Source organism: Pseudonaja textilis, chromosome 8 (genome assembly GCF_049901715.1).
Source record: "Pseudonaja textilis isolate UNSWEBS1 chromosome 8, rPseTex1.2, whole genome shotgun sequence".
Lineage (NCBI taxonomy): Eukaryota > Metazoa > Chordata > Lepidosauria > Squamata > Elapidae > Pseudonaja > Pseudonaja textilis.
The window spans coordinates 1,504,378-1,524,968 of NC_141997.1; the positions used below are offsets into that span (position 1 = coordinate 1,504,378).

Consider the following 20,591-nt stretch of genomic DNA (forward strand, 5'->3'; position numbering starts at 1 on the left):
AAGTAAATTTATTGCTTTATTATTTTTAATAGGATAAAATTTTAATGGATTTTAATAATCTTAAAATTGTTACATGAGCTCGGTTAAAGGAATGGTTTAGCAGCATCTCATTATAACATGTTTGATTCAGAAATGTATGCTCCCTTTTGGGTCCTACTCAGATCTTGCTGTTTGCTGGAAAAATGCTAGTTAGGATAAGGCAATGATAGTCACATGAAATAATCTAATTTCAGTTAATCCTTTCTTCCACCTTTTTTCATACTTTTTTGAATATGTGAAAGATCTCCCATATTCTATCAAGTCAGTACTCAACCGTTCTGTGTGCATGGCACTGATTTTCCTACTTTATCTCTCTGTATATAATAGAAAGGAAGAAGGTTACTACTTACATATATATGTCAACTCATAAAATATTTCTTTGGTCTTTTCAGAGTTGCCAACAGAAAGGGAAGGGGGAGAAGTGGGCAGCTTGCATTCCATAAATATTTTCAAAAGTAGTTTCTAGGTGACCAAAGTTTTTGGTGTGCAAATGACTCTTGTTTATGGATGTGTCTCATTGGAGAATATCAATTATGATACACCCATGGGGTGGGGGAAAACCAGGGTCAAGGGGGATAATGAATGATGTGTCTCAGAGTCGGTTACACCTAGGCAGCGCCGGCATGTTTACTTCTAATAAATCTTCAAGTTTTGGAAGTTCAGCTAGAGACTCATGATTTAAATGGGGGTAACTGCCGGAGCCTTGACAACGTATACAGATACGTTTATTATTATCAGAAATCCCAATAATCTGATAACTCTTTTTCAGATGGATTAAGAAGACTAGCTTCTCCATTTGTTAGAATACATTTTTTAATGAAAATAATTAAGATAACACACCTCTCTCACAGTCATAATTGGACATTGTCACCTTTCAAGATAGATCAGAATAGGGTCACTTCCGGTTGCAAGGCTTCGGCGGCGGCAGGAATCTGCTTCTCTGTGGGTCCCTGCTGCGCTCACCGCCGAGGTACCCCCGATCCAACTGGATTTGGGGGTTGTCGCTGCCCTGAAGGGGCAGCGGAAGACAGAGGAGATCCGGGCAGGGCTCTGGGGATATCGCACCCCCTTTCCCCAGCCGGCTAGACTCCTTTTTCCTGAGGCGGTGGAGCGGCTGTCAGTAATGGCAGCCACAAAGAAATCTTCAACCGGATAAGATTGTGCAGGAGGAAGAGCCAGAAGGAGAAGTTTTCTTGGCTGAACCGGGACATTAAGTTACTTTTAAAACACCCTGGAAACCTGACTTTGGATTGATATATTTGTTTCCAAAAGAATTTGTTACATCGGCAAAAGTGCTGAAGGAAAGTTCACTCCCCTACGGAGAAAGCAAAGGAGCACAAAAAAACCTGCTTTTTAAAGGTAAAAATAAGCTCTTTGTTACAAGTGGGAAGGAGAGGACTAAATTTTTTTTAAAAAAACTTTGTTGGAGGAGACGCCTTGAAGATTACAAGACCATCAATTAATTGTAATACAGCTTTTAAAATACATTTGGGATTTTGCCCCTGGAGGAAAAACTGTAAATAGAAGAAGAGGAAATAATTTTTGTTTGCTTGGATTGTTTGATAACTTTGACATTTGGAAATTACTTTAAGATTGAAAGCATCTGGGTTGTTTTTAAAAACCTATAATGGCACCATCTGTTGATGAACTAAGAATGGAATATGAAAAATTAAAAGAAAGACAGCAAAATGGCAAGGATTCCTTGGGAGCTGCCTTCCATTTTTTAGAAATGGCGGTTTCTACGTACCAGCAAATACTTGAGGAAGGAGGAGAAGGAGAAGAAGAAAAGGAAGAAGCCATCTTTAATGGACTAAAAAGTTCGATTAAGAAAGAAAATGGGAAGAGAGGAAGGAAAAATGAGAATTTAAGATTTAATAAAACAACCAAGAAAAAGAAAAATAGGGTGAAAAGAAGGTACAATGTTAGAAAGCAATTGAAAAGAAAATTACAACAGAGAGGGGAAGTTAAAAAGGGGGAGGCTAGGAGAGGGGGGTGGGAGACCAGATTGGAGAAGAAAGGGAGGGAAAAAGAAAAAAAAAGCCACGGGCTAGAACAAGATTTCAAAAAGAAATTTTTTTTTTAGAGATGAAGGATAATGGATAGTGCATAATTAAAGAAGATTCTGCAAGAGTGCGTAAGATAGTATTGTAGTATTTGCATTTGAAATAGTTTATTGGAATATTTAATAAAATATTAATGTTTAATAATGATAGATGTTAATATTTAATAAAATATTAAGGAGAATGTGTAAAATGATTAATGCTTAGTTATAGTTTAATTTGTTATTTTCTTAATGTTATTATAACCTTAGTATTTTATTTTCTTATTCTAAAACGATGTACTTATCAGAATTAGAATTAGAATGGAAATTATACATTTAAATTTACTATTTTACTATAAGTTTACTATTCTTTTATTTTAAGATTTAATATGTAGAATGTACTAAGCAGAATCAGGCTGGAAATTATGTATTATTTTAAGTTTTACTTTAGGGGAAGGCGTCATACTTTAAAAGTGATTACAGGGGAAATTTTTTGTTAAAGAGAAGAGATAAATAGATGATTGGTAAAGAACAGACAAAAGATATAAGCATAATGATTTTGAAATAAGATGAAATAAATAAAACATAATTAAGAGAGTGAAAAGATGGGAGAAGTTATATAGAAAATATAAAATGGTTAATAATATATGAAGGGTATATAAGGTGAGCATTTATTTGATTTAGGTCTGTCAAAAAAGATGTAACCCGGGGCTAAGCCACTTTTCAAAAGAAGTTCTATGTTTTATGTTTTGTGTGTTGATTAGTTATGTTTGATTGTAAACTAATAAAACCTTGGAGGAATGAAACCAAAGGGAGAGAAATTGGGAAAAGACATGTATAAATGACAACTAAGGAGGGTTTTTTTTTAATGTTTTGCTTTAGGTTATGTATTTTGTGTGCTTATGACTGATTGAGAATTACTAAAACTTTGATAGAAAGAAATATAATTGAACAAAAGTGAAGGGAGAAATAATGAAAAATTTGGAAAAGATATATATGTGTAAATGGAAATGTGATAATGTGGAACTATGTTTTAAAAAATAATGCTTTATTTGCCTTGTTAAAATTTATAAGTAATTCTTAGAAAGGAGGTTGTATACTTTTATGTTTTATGTTTTGTTTGTCTTCAAAAATCAATAAAACTTGTCCTTAAAAAAGAAAGATAGATCAGAATAGGAAACCAAAGTAATGCATGGTCATACCATTTTTATATAAAGTTATAGCAACAGAATCTTGCAAGTCTGAATTAACATTCCGTACTCCCATCCCCACGCCCTTTATCATTGTATAAATTAGGGGATTCTTCTGGGAGATATTTTCTCAGATTACTTGAGCCCAGGTTTCTTTTATTTCTCCATTGACTTATTTGCGACTTTTCCTCAAAGTTATTTCTTCTGTCTACTGCAGACATTGTCTAAAGAAAGCAAAACTGTTCCTCTCGGAGGAAATTAAACTAAAATTACAGTATTCCCACTTGACAATTTTTAATGAGAGTTTAGAAAAATCTTTAATACTTTATCCTTTGCTCTTCCATCAGCTTAATTATTAGTTTTCTTTCCTAAAAAGAGATTTTCAACTATATTATATAGGTAGCATATTTGGTGTCAGGCTACAGAACTTTTTCCCATTCAATTAACAAGAATGAACTTCTGAACACCAAACGTATCAAAAAGGAATCCTTTATTGAGATGAGACAATTCATGTAGGAGTTCAAAGCAGAGTCTAAGGTCCCTCAGGCATACAAGGATAGATAAGGGAGTTTAGAAACCCCTCCCCTTATCTCGATGTGTATTTCGTGGAACAAAAGCCAGTATGTTAATTCCCCCCCTTCTGTAGAAATGATCTTTTTCACAGTTTCCCAGGGCATACCTAATTTCCCCCCACCCTCTTTTAGAACGAACTTTTCCAGAGATTCCCAGGACACATGTCACTGTGGAATTTTTATGATCTTCTCATCTCCTGGCTGTGCCTCTCAGAAGTGATAGGTTCCAGCCATCTGGCTTTTACCACTCCATTGTATCATGTGTGGGTTATACAAATTCGATATAAGATTAAATATATTCAGGTTATATCAAGAAAGGATTTATTTATCAGTCTCCCCACACTTTTCTTCTTCCACTGAAGAAATGACAGATACATGGATCTGACATCCTGCCCCCCTTAAAAAACAGATAGGTCTACCTGGAAAAAAAAATCATGCATTACATTTGCAATTCAGGATGGTTTATCGAGGTATTTTAGGTGGAACTTTAGTTGTTAATGTGGGTGCTTTTACGTGTCATTTGGCTACCCACTCATTTTCTGAGGAAGGAAGGTATTTCCAAGCTACCAAATATTGTGTGGATCCACGGTGAGTGCATGAATCAAGGATATCTTTAATTTTAAAATGTTGTTCCCCATGCACCATGATGGGGGTTGGAGGTGTGGGAAGCGGGGGCCTGAGGTTTGAAGTGATCTCAGGTTTGAGCAAGCTACAGTGAAATACTGGATGAATCTGCCTAAGTGTTTTTGGAAGTTGAAGCTCTTTCATTACGGGGTTAATAATTCAAGAGATGGGGAATGGGCCAATGAATTTTGGTGCTGATTTCTTCGAGGGTTGTAATGATTTTAAGAATTTTGTGGACAAATATACATGGTCCCCAATCTTGAAAGGTTTAGGTTCGCAATGTTTTTTGTCTCTTGAGCTTTGAAAACTGCTTTAGCTTCCTGTAAAGATAATCCTACTACTGGCCACATGGCTTGTAAGTTATCCATCCACTCCTTAAGGGAGGGGATTTCAGGTTCTTCAGTGGGTAGTTCTGGTAGGGGGTTGAATTCTTGGCCCGTGGCTACCTGGAATGGGGTGAACCCCGTGCTACTGTGGACTGAGTTATTGTATGCTACCTCTGCAAAAGGAAGGTCAGTCCAGTTGTCCTGTTGGTAATTAATAAAGCATTTTAAATATTGTTCTAATACGCTGTTAACTCTCTCTGTCGAGCCATCCATTTCTGGGTGACTTGATGACGACAACCCCTGGGTGGAGCCTAATAGGTTTAAAAATGCCCGCCAAAATTTGGATGTGAACTGAACACCCCATCTGAGATAATCCATTGGGGAGCTCCATGAAGGCGATAAATGTGTATTAGGAACATCTTTGCCAATGCCTTGGCAGTTGGGATCTTTTGGCATGGAATAAAGTGAACCTGTTTGGAAAAAAGATCAGTTACAACCCAAATGACAGTATTTTCAGCACTTTTGGGAAGCTCCACTATAAAGTCCATAGAGATCTCTTTCCAGGATGCAGAAGGGTCTGCTACTGTTTGTAAAAGTCCAGGATATCTTCCTTGACTTCTCTTTGCAGCAGCACAGGTGGGGCAGCTCGCAACATAGTTTTCAATGTCCTGTTTGAGGGACGGCCACCAAAATTGTCTTTTGATGAGGTACAAAGTGTCCCACTATTTTGGAGTCGTGGCAGCATTTCATGAGGTCCATTCTCTGGCTTGCAGGGACATAAAGTTTATTTTCTACCCAAGCCAATCCGTCTTTGAGTAAACAAGTGTTTTTGTTAGCCTGGAGCCAGACGTCCTTAAGTAGTGCCTCCTTAAATATTGATGTCATTGTGTCTTCACTCAGGGATGATTTTGTTATCTCTTGTGCCCAGGTGATTACTTTGGCTGCTAGTTGGGTCGGTTGGATCATCGGTTTTATAACCTCAATCTTTTTACTGTTGTATTGGGGTTTTCTGGACAGTGCATCTGCTAAGAAGTTCTTTCCCCCAGGAAAATATTTTAGAGTGAAATTAAATCATTTAAAAGTATTGAGCCCACCTTGCTTGTTTTTTGGAGAGTTTCTGTGGATTTCTGAGGGCTTCCAGATTTTTGTGATCAGTCCATACTACAAAGGGGATTTGGTTTACTTCCAGGAAATGTCTCCATGTGAGCATTGCCCACCGCACAGCATATGCCTCTTTCTCCCATATGGCCCATCTTTGCTCGGTTTCCGTCAGTTTCTTGGATGTATAAGCACATGGTTGTCCACTTCCATTCCTTTGGAGGAGGACTGCTCCAACTGCAACATCACTAGCGTCTGTTTGGATGACAAAAGGTTGTTTGGGATCTGGGTGCTTAAGGACTGGTTCTGCTGAGAATAGACGTTTGAGTTTCTCGAATGCCGCTTGGCATTCCATTGTCCAGATAAGGGGTTGCCTTGATTTGGGTTTCTTCCCTCCCTTCGTTTTTAGTAAGTTCATGATAGGGAGGGTGATGTTTGCAAAAGTTGGAATGAATTGGTGATAAAAGTTTGCAAATCCCAGGAAGCTTTTGCAGTTGTTTGCTGGTGTGCGGTGGGTCCCAGTCCATTACAACTTTTACTTTCTGTGGGTCCATCTCTATTCCCTCATGGGATATTCTATACCCCAAGTAGTCAATATTTTCTTGGTGGAATTTGCATTTAGAGAGTTTTATATATAGTTTAGCGTCTAAGAGTTTTGTGAGGACCACACGAAGTAGCTTGATGTGTTCTTCCATCATTTCTGTGTAGATTAAAATATCATCAAGATACACTAGAACCCCTTTATATAAAAATTCATGAAGGGTTTCATTGATCGATTGCATAAACACGGCAGGTGCTCTTTGCAGTCCAAAGGGGAGCACTTTAAATTGGTAGCATCCTAATGGTGTGTTAAAAGCTGTCTTCCACTCATCCCCTTCCTTCATACTTTTGCGGTAATATGCCTCTCGTAGGTCTAACTTTGAAATTTTTTTTCCTTTTGAGAGGTGGTCTAACATGTCCTTCATGAGGGGGAGTGGAAACATATTCTCTATGCAAATCATGTTTAATTTTTGGTAATTCACACACAGACATATGGAGCCATCTTTTTTTTTCATGGAATAACACTGGGGCAGCTATTTTGGTCGGGCGGGTTTGATGAAACCCCTTTTTAAATTTTTGTCGATAAATGCTCTGAGTTCTTTTAGTTCTCTGGGAGACATGCAGTGCATTTGTGTTTTTGGGAGTTTAGCCCCTGGTAGGATTTCAATAGCTCAGTCTGTGGTGTGATGCACCCCATCACAAGCTTCCTCGCTAAATACTTGGGCCAGATCCTGGTACTCATTGGGGATGTTAATGGGTTCAGCCGACTGTCCGGTCATGGCTGACTCTGTTCTCTGTTCCTTTCTTTATCCTTTCCTCTGAGACATTTGCAAATACAACATCTCTGGAATTGTACAGTTTCTCTCCTCCAATTTATTTTTGGATTCCATTTCTGCAGCCATGTGAGACCTAGGACAAGCAGCTCTTCCATTCCTAGGGCTATAATGAATGTAAGCATCTCACTATGGTTCCCTAATCTTATGTTCAGTGGTTCTGTGGTAAACCTAGCTGGCTCCCCCCTGCTATAGTTCCATCTAATTGGCAGAAAGTGATGGGATTTTCCATTTCTTTCAGTTGGATCCCCAATTTCTTTGCAAGGGAGGGATTTATTAGGCATTGGGTGCATCCCGAATCCAGCAACGCTGCAACTTCCTCCCACTTCCCTCGGCTGGGGATAAACTGTCTTAGGGGTAGAATGTTTGGTTCAATTGGGTTGCTTACCAGCGGGTCATCTTCCAGATTGCTTTCGGACTGGCTCAGGTCCTCTCGGAGCATTGGGGGTTCTTCCTCTCAGTTGGGGGGGATCGGAATCCCACAGCTACTTGGCCTCTCAGGCCAGTCTCCTTTCCACGAGGGCTGGATGTTCCAGGTTTCCCCCCGATGGTCTGGCTTTTTGACAGGGGTTTTCAAATGGCAATCTGCTGCACGGTGTCCCTCCTTTCCACACTTAAAGCAACCAGACGTTCGTGGAGTCATGGTGGTTTGGGGTTTGAAAATTTCCCATTTCCCCAGGGGTGGGGATCTTTTCCAAAACTTGCCACTGTGGTACCAGTTACGAGTCATGTCTATCTCTGCTTCCTCTGCTATCATGTACCATTCTTGCAGGAGGTTTGGGGTCCCCCAGGCCATGCAGGCAGTGTATAGATTGTCATTTAGTCCATCTTTGAACCAACAAACTAGGATATCCTCTGGCCAGTCGACTCGGCCAGCCAGGTCACGAAATTCCTCGGTGTATTCAGCTACCGGGCGATGGCCTTGCTTTACAACTCTGATGCGGTCTCGGGCTTTTCTATCAGTGAGAGGGTCTTTGAAGCGGTGGCGTAGGGCCATCATGAAGCGGTCAAGGTTCCTTAATTCTAGGGCGTTGACGTTGTGGAGTGTCACCATCCATTTGGCTGCTGCCCCTTCAAGGGCCAGTGTGATGACTCGTACTCGGGATCCCTGGGTTGGGAAATTCTGCCCATATTCCTGCATGTAGGTGAGGACTTACGCCAGGAAAAATCTCAGTTTCTGGGGGTCCCGATCGAATTTTATTCCAGGGGTGGGACTTCCTCTGCAGTTGTATGTCTCTGGGTTGGCCAGGGTTAATCCCCTGTTCTGGGGTGTTTAGGGGTCGGGTACCTGGTATGGCTGCTGGTTTTTCAGCTTGTCCTGCTGCCTGATCATTCTCAGCTGAATCCGGGGTGGCGGCTCAGGTTCTCTCATTTTCTGGTTCCCTCGCTCTCCTGTGTTGTTGTCCTGGTGCATCCCTCACCTCGAGGTTCTCCAGGGCTTACCTCATGAGGCGATTTATGTACCGTCTCAGTCGGTCATCCACCGGTAGCTCCTCGCCCCATCCTTCCTGATCCGATAGGGCCTCCAGCTCCAATTTCCATCCTGGGTTTACGATTGCCCCGGGTGAGAATTACTCCCCTGGTTCTTCTGTCCCAGCTGTCTCTCTTTCCAATGCCTATAGACCACCAGGGCTTTGTGGAGGTTTCGTATGCAGCTTCGCTATATTCGATGGAGTGCACTATGTCAGTATCTGTCTGGATAACTGTTGACGTTTCTCCCCAGCATTCGACTTCCCCTTGGTCCTTGCTGTACTCAGACATTTTCCTTTTTTCAGGGTCCCCTCGGTAGAGTGAAGGTTTTTTTTTTTAAAAAAAATCCTGACTTCTATTGCAGATGCTGCTTTTATGCTACAGAACTTTTTCCCATTCAATTAACAAGAATGAACTTCTGAACACCAAACGTATCAAAAGGAATCCCTTCTTGAGATGAGACAATTCATGTAGGAGTTCAAAGCAGCGTCTGAGGTCCCTTAGGCATACAGGGATAGATAAGGGAGTTTAGAAACCCCTCCCCTTATCTTGATGTATTTCATGAAACAAAAGGCATTATGTTAATTTTCTCCCTTCTGTAGAAACGATCTTTTTCACAGTTTCCCAGGGCATACCTAATTTCCCTACATCCCCTTTTTAGAATGAACTTTTTCCAGAGATTCCCAGGACACATCTTCTAGCTTCTAATTTGAGGCTGTGTTCCTTTTTTTTTTTTCCAGTCAGTCATCAAGAAACATAAGGTGGTAAACTGCAACCTAATATAAGAATTTATTCCTATCCCACCTTTACAAATAACTCAAGGTGTCGAACATATCCAGCACACCTCCTCTTTTCCCCACAACAGCTCAGTTGAATTGAGTTGCATTAAGGGGGTAACTGGCCCAAAGTCACCCAGTTGGCTTTCATGACTAAGGCAGGAGTTGAACTCACAGTCTCCCACTTTCAAACCTTGTGCCTGTGCATTATACCAAAGTGGGGTAAACTTTGGTATTTCTATCATAGTATGTGCTGCAGTAGGCACACCCCAATCTTTGATTTTTCAGACCTTACTGTATTTACGTACAATTGGTTAACAAATTGGTTAACAATGGTGATTGGGAGCTAAGTGAAATCATAAAATGTAATGACAATTGAATGTATCACTAAGCAATGGCAAAATTTAGTTTAACCAAATTTGAGTTAACCAAATCTCATTGGTTTTTAGGCAAGGACACCCCCCCAATCCAAGCCATTCACCATTTGATCCCTCGCAGCCCCAACACTCAGATAAGGGATTGCTTCCTCTGCTTTGTCTTGAACTCCCCCATTGTCTATGTCTCCCCTGTCTCTGACCCACTGCCGCCAGCTGCCACCCACCATGCCCTTACACAACATGCCACTACTGTACTGGCTAGAGGCTTCCTTTGTGCTATCTTCTTTTGTTGTAGTGCAGCTGGGGATTCTCTCATGGCCTCTGTTCACATGCTAGCCAGAGCTTTTTTTCACATATTGCCCAAGGCCACATTTTGTGTCTTAACCCAGGATCATAGACATGAATGGCCTCTTTCTTGTTCATATGACTGCAGGGGTACTGCAGTGTCTAGAACTTTGAGACCCAATCATACATCCCTTTGTTCAGAGCTATCATAATTTTGAATGGTCTGTACATGTAATCTTCACTTACAGATCACTCATTCAGTGACAGTTCAAAGTTGTGACAGTGTTGAACTAGTAGTACGTATTGCTAACTTAAAATACTAATCTTTACAGCAGCATCATGGTCATGCAATTGTAATTCAGGTACTTTGCAATCTGCTCACACTTACAACAGTTGCAGCAACCTATAGTCAGATGATTTGCAACCTTTTGTTCCCACAAGCAAAGTCAATGGGGAAATATTCAGGGGAGGCTTGCAAGTCATTCTAGTAAGTCTTCCCCACCTTTCTACATAGCACACTGAGCCCCACTTCATCCTCCTTGCATTCACACTAACCCATACCCTCCTTCCCTCAGCCTCCCTGAACTTGAACATACCATCGTTCCATAGGACTCCCGGTTCCTCCCTACCCATGGTATTCTTCTCTTAGCCTCTTTGCACTCACATACGCTCATGTTGCACTTTACTTCCTTCAGTCTCTTTGCACTTTTATCAACCCTTTTCACTAGGCCTCTCTGCACTTGTACTGCACATGTTCTCCCCAACTTGCATTGGGCATGTGCTAGCCTACCTCAGCCTGCACTCTTGCAGCACCCAAGCATACCTGGAACTCCTATTCTTTTCCACTTAACAACCATTACTCTTGGGATTATGACAGCAACCTTGATTGCATGGATCATAACTTGAAGACTATCTGTATATGTATGTCTTATTATAAAAAGATGTAATAGATAAATTAGTGTATTGCTGAGCAACAGTCTCATTAAAGCATTCTATTCAGCAGATAGTACTGTTGTTATTCCAGGACAATGTTATTCCTTTTAACTGATCCCTAGATAATATCATTTAAAGCAGGGGTTCCCAACCCCCGATCTGTGGACCTAGACCTGTCCGTGGTATGCCAGAAACTGGTCCACGCAAAAAAGCAAAACCCCATTCAAGGGCTGCAGGCAGCACATGAAACCAGACTGGAGAGCACCCCTCTGGTCTGTGGAAAAACCCCTCTCCACAGAACCGGTCCCTGGTGCCCCAAAGGTTGGGAACTGCTGATTTAGAGATCTGCCTTACTTAATAAGGTTTCTTCTCATGATACTTTGGTATCAGGAAAAAATATGTTGATGTGAAATTTTTGGCAAGCTTGAAATAATTACTTTGCTGTACACTATTTAGTATAGTGCAGAACTTCAAATGACAACATTTTACAATTATGAAAATACACGATGGAGTGTAATTAGGACTTATGCCAGCTTAAACATTTAAACTTTTCATATATATTTTTTTGCCTTATAGTCATGAGACGCAAACTACTTGCTGGGATCATCCTAAAATGATAGAGCTCTACCAGTCTTTAGGTAAGAAAATTCTATTAAATCCTTCAAATATGATATTTTTATTGATAATAAAGGCTCAATTTAGAATAAAATGGCTAATCAAATTAGATGTTTTTTTAAAGGAAATGGATGGATAGCATCATATTTTACTTATTTATTATTATTATGATTATGATTATTATTATTATTTCTTCTTTCTGCTTAAAGTACCTATGTAAGAAAACATTCACAACAACTAAATTGAGAGGACATTCAAGAACCTATGATGTAGTGAACCAATTGTTTTTATTCACTATCCATATCTCAAATACAGTATGGCTAACATGTTGACCTAGTAGGAAGGAATAAATAATGTCACATGAGTGGGTTCTTCTAAAATATTCCAACATGATACTTGAATTTCCATTATGTCTACCATTTTCTTGTTTTGCCTTAGGCTTCATTTCTCTTGCCATGTAGTGGGACATAGATCTGGTTCTGCTTTTGGATTCATAGCTGCTCAGCAAAGTATCACAATTTCGCTGGGGATCCAGTATAGATTGTACTATTGTTTACATGCATGTGAAGGTCAGCTGAGGGCAGTGGGGATGGCTGCAGGGCTGGGGGTAATAATGGAGTGCATAGTGGCCAAAGGAGCAGAGAGAGCAGTGAGATAGGATGGGGGAGTTGAAGTGTACACTATGATCATAAATATGGATGGGTTGCTAAATGTCCAAATTTTGATCATGTGATTGTGAGGATATTGAAGCATCCTTAAGTTCAAGAACCAATAATGCATGCCATTCATTCAGTCTCATAATAATTTTGAACAGTTCCTCAACAATGTTTGTTAAATGAGGACTACCTGTAATCCAGTTATAATTCTCCCATTCAAAAAGCCATTCAGGAAGGTGGAGATTTATTTGAGGAAAATGAGAATATATGACATAAGACTTTCTGAGAGTAGATTTTTTGATAGCTTGTATAACCCACTTCCTTTTTGAACAAGATTCCTGTGCTCTTTGTTGGCACTAATTGCAATGCTAATGGTGGCTGCCACTGGCTGACTAGCAATTGTTGTAGGGGCTTTGGGGGAGGTGCTGCAGCCAAACAGCGTCAGCTGCTTGTTAGGAGAAGAAAGGGGAGGGGGTGGAAGAGTGGGGATGGGAGAGGCGTAAATAACACGGCTTCATCCAGAGATTTTATCACTCCCACCTGGCCAGCCAGCAAGACTCACTGTTCTTGTCCTCATTGTCCTCCCTACCCAAGCAGCAGCAGACTCCGTGGGACAGGGTCTCATTCCTGCCCCCGCGCAGCAAACTGGGGGTTGGACGCGGGTGTGTGGGGCCTGGCCCTGCAGTGCTTCCTTGCTCAGTTGAAGGCTCCATTCAGCCTCAAACAGTAAGGCTGGCCCATATAAGTGAGCAGTGCACCAGGGCCACAGACGGCATTTGTTGCTACACCTAGCTGATACCGATTCCATGGACAGCCTTACGGTTTATTTCTTGTGTGAAAACCCATTGTGTTCTGTTAACTAGAACTTGAAAAAGACATTTGAAATGAGCATATTATATAAACCAACATTTGAAATGAGTATATTATATAAACCAACAAGGCAGTCTTGGGAGAAATTTGACTTTACCAAGAATTAGGGTGGAATTAGGAGAAGGTAGTACTTTGTAAAACTGCATTGGAGTTTTAAAGGAGCCCCTGTTGCGCAGTGTTTAGAGTGCAGTACTGCAAGCTAGTTCTGCAGCCAGCTGCCTACAATTTGGCAGTTCAAATCCTACCAGGCTCAAGGTTGACTCAGCCTTCCATCCTTCCGAGGTGGGTAAAATGAGGACCCAGATTGTTGAGGACAATAAGCTGACTCTGTAAACTGCTTAGAGAGGGTTCTAAAGCACTATAAAGCAGTATATAAATGAAAGTGCTATAGCTATTGTTATATTGGGGGACTAGTTCTTCCCTCATGTTTTCTTCTTCAAGATCACCTCTATATACTGCATCATAATAGGCAGCTCTTCATTGTTATTGTTGTTGTTGTTATTGTTGTTATTAACTATTTTTATTCATTAAACATGAAACTCAGCCAATTGAACATTTAAAAATATATCACAAGTATCATTGACTGGTTGTCAGGTCCCATATATTTCTATTGAGACACTGGCATTCTGGTGGGAGAGGAGAGGATTGGAGAGATCTCTATATGAAGTTTCTGTTTCCTGCATTGCTGTGAGTTTCTATTTCTGTTTCCTGCATTGCTGTACTGTGGGAGGGATTTTGTTTGCACTGCTTTAAAATGCTGTTTTTAAGTGGGAAAATGTAGTTCCTGCCTAGACCTCTTGCTATCACAAACCTTTCAATAAAAGCTCCTTTTGAAACAACTTCAGTTTCAAGAGTTCTGCTTTCTTGAGAAGATTGAAGAGGCAAGACCTTACATTAGGCAGGAACTGCAAACTGGTCAATCTGGAGAGGCAACAGCTGTACCATTGGGACCATGCACACCATGTCTGCCCAGGGCAGTGACCATGAAGAGGCTGAATGCCCCCCCCCCCCCAAGGTTCAAGCAGAGGAGGCCCTCAATGCTTGGATCGAGGAGAACTTCGTCTCAAGCATCACTGCCAAACTGAGATGGTCCATCAGCATTGGGAAGGAGGCAGGCTGGGGCAGCAGGGCCAAGAATGTCACCTTCATTCGTTAGAGCCACCAGCCCAGCTGGAAGCAGGACATGGAAGATCTCTACAGCGACAATGAACTGGAAGAAGCCCCAGACTGGCCCAACCAACTCTTGAGGAAAGCCATGAACCTTATGAGGGAGGCCATCCATGGCATGCAGATCCAGGGTGCCCCGGCTTGCACTGCAGGTGAGGTAGGAGTGCAAAAGGAGGCTACCAATGAATGAAGGGGATCCCCAACCCCAGAGGCATCTACTGAAATTGCAGGGGCTATGGGCACACCCATTGCCACTATGAAACAGATCTCAACCCAAAGCAATCCCTGCAACTCGATGGGAGGAGGCTTCCACCCTTAGAATGGAAGGTGCTCCCTCTTGGCATCAACTGGGATTTTTCCTCACACACATACTGACCTACATGCAGGAGTATGGGAGGGATCTCCTTATTGAAGTGGCCAAAGTCAGGGTTGTCACACTGGCTCTAGAAGGATCAGCTGCATGTTGGATGGTGAACCTCCATACTGCAGATGCACTGGAGCTCTGCAATCTTAACCACTTTATGACAGCCCTGAGATGGAGATTTGAGGATCCCCTTAGCCAATCACAAGGCTAGAGATGCATAAGGCATGTCAGACAGGGGTACCATCTAGTTGCCAACTACATCAAAGAGTTTCGTGACTTGACTTGCCATGTAGATTGGCCAGAGGAAATACTCATGGTTGGTTCAAAGATGGCTTAAATGATGACCTGTACAATGCCTGCATAGCTGGTGGAGCCCCAGTCCGCCTGCATGGCTGGTGTGTCTTGGCTGAGGAAGCTGAAATTGATGAAACTTGAAACCAGTACTGCGCAAATCACTCCTGAAAGAGATCCCCACCAGAAGGGTGAAGGAAGGGAACCTACCTTGCTTTATCCCACCACACCTAACTGTCTGCTTCAGTTGTGGGAAGGAAGGCCACCGCACAACCGAGTGCCGTGCGAGGATGCCCACTGGAAAAGAGAGAAACAGGTTGGAGGAAAACCCTCAAAGCCACCACCGCATTCCAGAGACACCACCCTAAAGAGCCATGCAGTCATTGAATTCGTGCCGGAATTAATAATGGTGCAAGGAACTCCAGCCCCTCCGGTGGAGGAATCCAATCAGTCAGAGAGTGACTATGAGGACCCTTTGGTAAATAAGGTTGTTGAACCCCTTACAATCCCTGTAGAACTGTTAATTCTATTGACAGGGAGAAAAGTGAGACTTAAAGCATTGCTGGATTCAGGGTGCACGAGAAGCCTAATAATCTCGACTCTGGTTGGGGAACTGGGCATTCAACTAAAAACTCCAGTCTTGTTCTGCCAATTTGATGGGTCCCATTGCGTGGGACACCCCTGCCACATTTGCCACTGAACCACTCAAACTAACAATGGCAAATCACTCCAAAACCATTGCTTTCATTGTGACACCAGGGATGGATTGGCCCCTAGTTCTGGGACTGAGCTGGTTAAAGAAGTGAAACCCAAAAGTGGACTGGATGGAGGGGTCCTCCAATTCCCTAATAATGAATTAGTCCGGAGTGAGGAACCCCACTAGACTGGGATATCGCAGAGTGGGGAGATAGCTGCAACTGCAGCGAATTGACCCTTACTGGGTGTCCCCAAGGAATACCGAGATTAGATGGATGTTTTCATCAAAGTGGCCTCAGATGAACTCCCCCCCCCCCCGTAGGTCCCGCTCAACCTCCAGACGGCTAATTGGAGCCATTGGGGTTTCGGATGTGAAAGTGGGCCCTGAGACAGGGAAATCTTGTCGGGGGGATCCTCCGGGGGGGGTGACTGAGAGGTTGCGGAGGTCCACGAACCACAGACGTCTGGGCCAATAGGGGGCAACCAGAAGAATTTCCGCTTGCTCCAGGATTAGTTTGTGGATGACCCTGGGGATAAGGGCCGGGGGGGAGGCGTAAAGAAGCCCTGGGGGCCAGGAGCAACGCAGGGCATTGTGGTTCTCCACCCCGTGAGCGGGGTACCTGGAGAAGAACCTTGGGAGCTGGGCATTGAGGGGGGATGCAAAGAGGTCCACTTTGGGAAGGCCGAAGATTGAGGCCGCCTCCCTGAATAGGGATGGGTGGAGACACCATCCCGCTTGGTCTAGGGTGGCTCTGCTGAGCCAATCCGCTTGGATGTTTAGTGCCCCCGAGTTATGGTCTGCCCTGATGGATGACAAGTTTGCTTCCACCCATCGACAAAGGCGTTCGGCCTCTCTCATGAGCCGAATCGATTGGGTGCCCCCCTGTCTGTTGATATGGGCTTTGGCCGTCACGTTGTCTGTGAGGACCAGGACGTGTCGCCCGCGTACCTGAGGGAGGAAACTGCGAAGTGCCAGGTAAACAGCGTGGAGCTCCAACCAATTTATGCTGCAGAGTCGTTCTGTTGTCGACCATCTGCCCTGGGACGAGAGAGAGTGGACGTGAGCGCCCCATCTGAACAGGCTTGCGTCTGTAGTGAGGGTCAGCCTGTTGGGCTCTTTGAAGTAGTGGCCCTTGTTGATGGCCAGTCTGGTCCACCAGAGGAGGGACGTGAGGACTCTTGGAGGAACTCTGACCAGGAGCCTTGAGTTGCTCCTTCCTGATCGCTGATACGGAAGCAGGAACCAATGAAGGGATCTGGTATGAAAACGGGCCCAGGGAACAATAGAGATGCATGAAACCAACTTGCCTAACAATTTTGACAGGTCTAACAAAGAAACCTTTTTTGAACGCCTAATAAGATTAACAGATTTTTGAATGCTAAGGAGTCTTTCTGGGGACAGGAAGATCAGCTCCTGAACAGTGTCAATCACCGCCCCCAGATGGGTTAACCGGGTAGAAGGGGAAAGGTGACTTTTTTTCCAATTTATCAGGAACCTGTGGTCCTGGAGGACAGAGAGAGTGATTCTGGTGTCTCTTTCTGCCTGATCTTTTGAGGGGGACTGGATGAGGATGTCATCCAGGTAGCAGTGGAGACGGACTGGGAGGGTTCTCAGGTGGGCTGCCAGGGCCGCCAGGACCTTGGTGAAGGCCCTGGGAGCGGAGGACAGTCCGAAGGGAAGTGCGATGTACTGGAAGTGTTGTTTGTTATAGGAGAAATGTAGAAACTTGTAGTGAGAGGGCCGAATTGCGATGTGCAAGTACGCCTCTGAAAGGTCAATTGAAGTGAGCCAGTCCCCTTGTCTGGTTCCTAGAAGTATAGATTATAACATGTGCATTTTGAATTTGTGGGGAGACAGGAAGCGATTCAGTCTTTTTAAGTCTTAAGATCGCCCTCCAACCCCCTGAGTGCTTTGGCACTACAAACAGATGGGAATAGAAACCCCGTCCTCGTTGAGCGACGGGGACAGGTTGAATTAAAGGCTGAATCAAGGAGGTGACTGATGGCAGCCTCCATGAGAGCCCGCTTGGCAGGGTCTCTGGAGAGGGGGGAAGACATGAAGAAGTCAGGAGGGGGGGACTGGAACTCAAGGGCAAGGCCAAAACGGACGGTGTCCCTGACCCATCCATCGGAGGTGGAGGCCTCCCATCGGTTGGCGAAGTACTTGAGGCAGCCACCGATGGGGAGGGAGTGGATTAAGTTATCTGGAGCGCCAAAAAGGCCTGCTCCCAGATCCCCGGAAGGGCCTTTTATAGGAGCCACCCCTTCTGGACCTCTCAGCGGACTCAGCCCGATCTTGGGATGGGGGCGGCCGATAGGAGGGAGATCTCTGGTATCTGGGGGGAAAGGAGGTCTGGAAGGAGGAACAAAAGGATCCTCGTCGAAAGGGCAGGGGGGGCTCTGGGGTCGGACCTCCGAAAAAGAGAGGGGAGGTATTTGCCCTTGTTACGACTCTTGACCAGCAAGGGATCAAAGACCGGACCAAATAATTTACCTCCTGAAATGGGAGCAGATGCCAATTTCACCTTGTTTTTAATGTCTGCTTGCCAGTGGCGGAGCCAGAGCAAGCGGCGAGCTGTGACCTGCGATGATATGGCTCTGGTGGAGAATTTCACAGACTGATAAGTGGCGTCGGCCGAGAATTTGGCCGCGGCCGTGAGCTTTGCAATGTCCTGGTGTGCCCTAAGATTGGACGCGGGGACATGTTGCTTTAGCTGGCGGAGCCATCTGATTGAGGATCTGGTGAAGAAAGATGCGGCCATGGCTAATCTAATGGCCCAGGCATCAGATTGGTGAGCCCGGCGTAAGGCCAGCTAGGCTCGCTTGTCTTCTGGTTTCAGGGCCTCTGGGGCATTGCTAGGGGTCGAGGAAGATGCCAAGCCCACGATGGGCTCATCGACCGTGGGGGTGTCCAACAGGAGAGAGAAGTCAGGATCAAGGTTGAAAAACCGTTTGTCCTGACTGGAGGGGGCTGGAGGCGCCCCTGTAGAGGCCAGTTGTTTGGAGACCAGATTGGAAAAGATAGGTGGGACCGGAATGACCTCGGTCTCTACTACCGGCTGTCTAAAGATGGAGTCATCGGTCCCTCCCCCGAGGCTGCGGGAAGGGGCTCAGGGGGAGGTTGGGAGATCAGGCTGGAGATATTTTTGGCCTTGAAAAGGATGGATTTGAAAAGATGTGGTTTGAACAACCCTACAAAGGTGGGCTGGTCAGGGGTGAGGCCTTCATCTTCTGACATCTCCCCCTCCGTTGGGTCCGCCCCCGAGAGGGGTTCGCTATAGATCATGGACCCCAAATCAAGGTCCTCTTCCTCCCCGAATTGAATTGGGTCCCCTTGATCTTGTTCCTGCTCCTCCTCCTCTACCCCATGAGAAAGAGGGAGTTCCCTCTGAGAGAGTACCTGACCATGTGAAATATCCGATCTGGGGAGAGATCTGACCGATGGAGACTGGACTTCAGGGGCCGCAGGCTGAGGGGCCGGACTGACCATCTTCTGGAGACCCTGCGCAATTCCCTGGCGGATGGCAAACTCCATCCAGGATCTCATTTTCTCAGGGATTTCAACCATGGGATCCTCCTCTGGTTCCTCTTGGCGCAAGCCAGCAGCAGTGGGGGTGAAGGTAGCTTCCGGAGCTTGTCTAGGCACCGAGGCCGAAGATTGAGAAGGCGAGGGAGGAGGAGGGGGGGTTGGGTGGAGGTAGAGGGAGTGGCGGGGGGAGGGTCAGAGGCATGGAGCATGACTCTCTAGACCGCCTATCTATTTCCCTCTCCATTGCCTTGTGGCGTCTGAGGGCATCCTTCTGTGAGGCTTTGGAGGTCTCTTGTGCCTGTCTGCGCAGGTAATGCGTTTTGGACTTGGCCTTCAGAGAAGGTCCACATGAAGAATTGTCATCTGCCACGATATGCAGAAAGGATGGCATGCCTTTCTGTGGGAATCTGGGAAACCCAGGCAATCATATTTCCATAGGCATCTTATCAGGGACTCTTTATTAACTAATTGGAAAAAAGTACGTAAAAAGCTTTATTTAAAAATACCGATTTGGCTATCCCCAATGGAAGCGATAGTACACCCTAATAATCTGGATATAACCAAAATGATTAAGTACGAAAATTTATTAGACCCACAAGGAAAATTGAAAACACGACAAGAACTGCAAGAGCGAGGATTTATAATTGATCAGTGGGTGTACCTTCAAATTCATAGTAAATACAAACAAGACATTAAGGAATTTGGAATCTACAATAAATTACAGACCCTAGACAAAATTCTACTAGGACCAAGTAAAAAAAATATATCTAAATTTTACAAATATTTATTAGAAACAGAACTAGAACAAGAAATTGTCAAGGGAAATATGATTGCGTGGAGCAGAAATGTGGGTCGGAGCATTACCCTAGCAGAATGGGAAAAGATCTGGAACAGGAACATTAAGATCACGAAATCAGCAGCTTATAAAGAAAACTTATATAAAATGTTTTATAGATGGCACCTGCCTCCTTCGAGATTGGCGAAGATGCACACCAACACGAGCCCCAAGTGTTGGAAATGTCAATACATAGAAGGTACCTTCTTTCACATGTGGTGGTCATGCAAGGAAACCCAGAAGTACTGGCAAAAAATTTGGCACTGGCTAGAGGAAATAACCATGGAACAAATTGAGTACAAACCAGAGTCCTTCCTTCTAGGAATTTTTGATAAAACAAATATCCAAAAAGTCAAAGTATATTACAATCCACATCTTAACCGCGGCCAGACTGGCATTTGCCCAGTGCTGGAAACTACCCTCTATCCCCACTGATCTTATGGTTATTCAGAAAATCTTACAAT

General features: G+C 43.9%; 1 protein-coding gene across 7 annotated transcripts in view; it reads left to right on the forward strand.

Moving 5' to 3' along the window:
- The window catches only part of DMD (dystrophin), a 1,342,375-nt gene that overhangs the window by 1,212,507 nt on the left and 109,277 nt on the right, over positions 1 to 20,591 (forward strand). For all 7 annotated transcript variants that reach the window (XM_087938163.1, XM_087938162.1, XM_087938165.1 and 4 more), the window contains exon 62: positions 11,681 to 11,742. In XM_087938163.1, the coding sequence (XP_087794289.1) occupies positions 11,681 to 11,742 (62 nt within the window). The remainder of the gene's footprint in view (positions 1 to 11,680; positions 11,743 to 20,591) is intronic.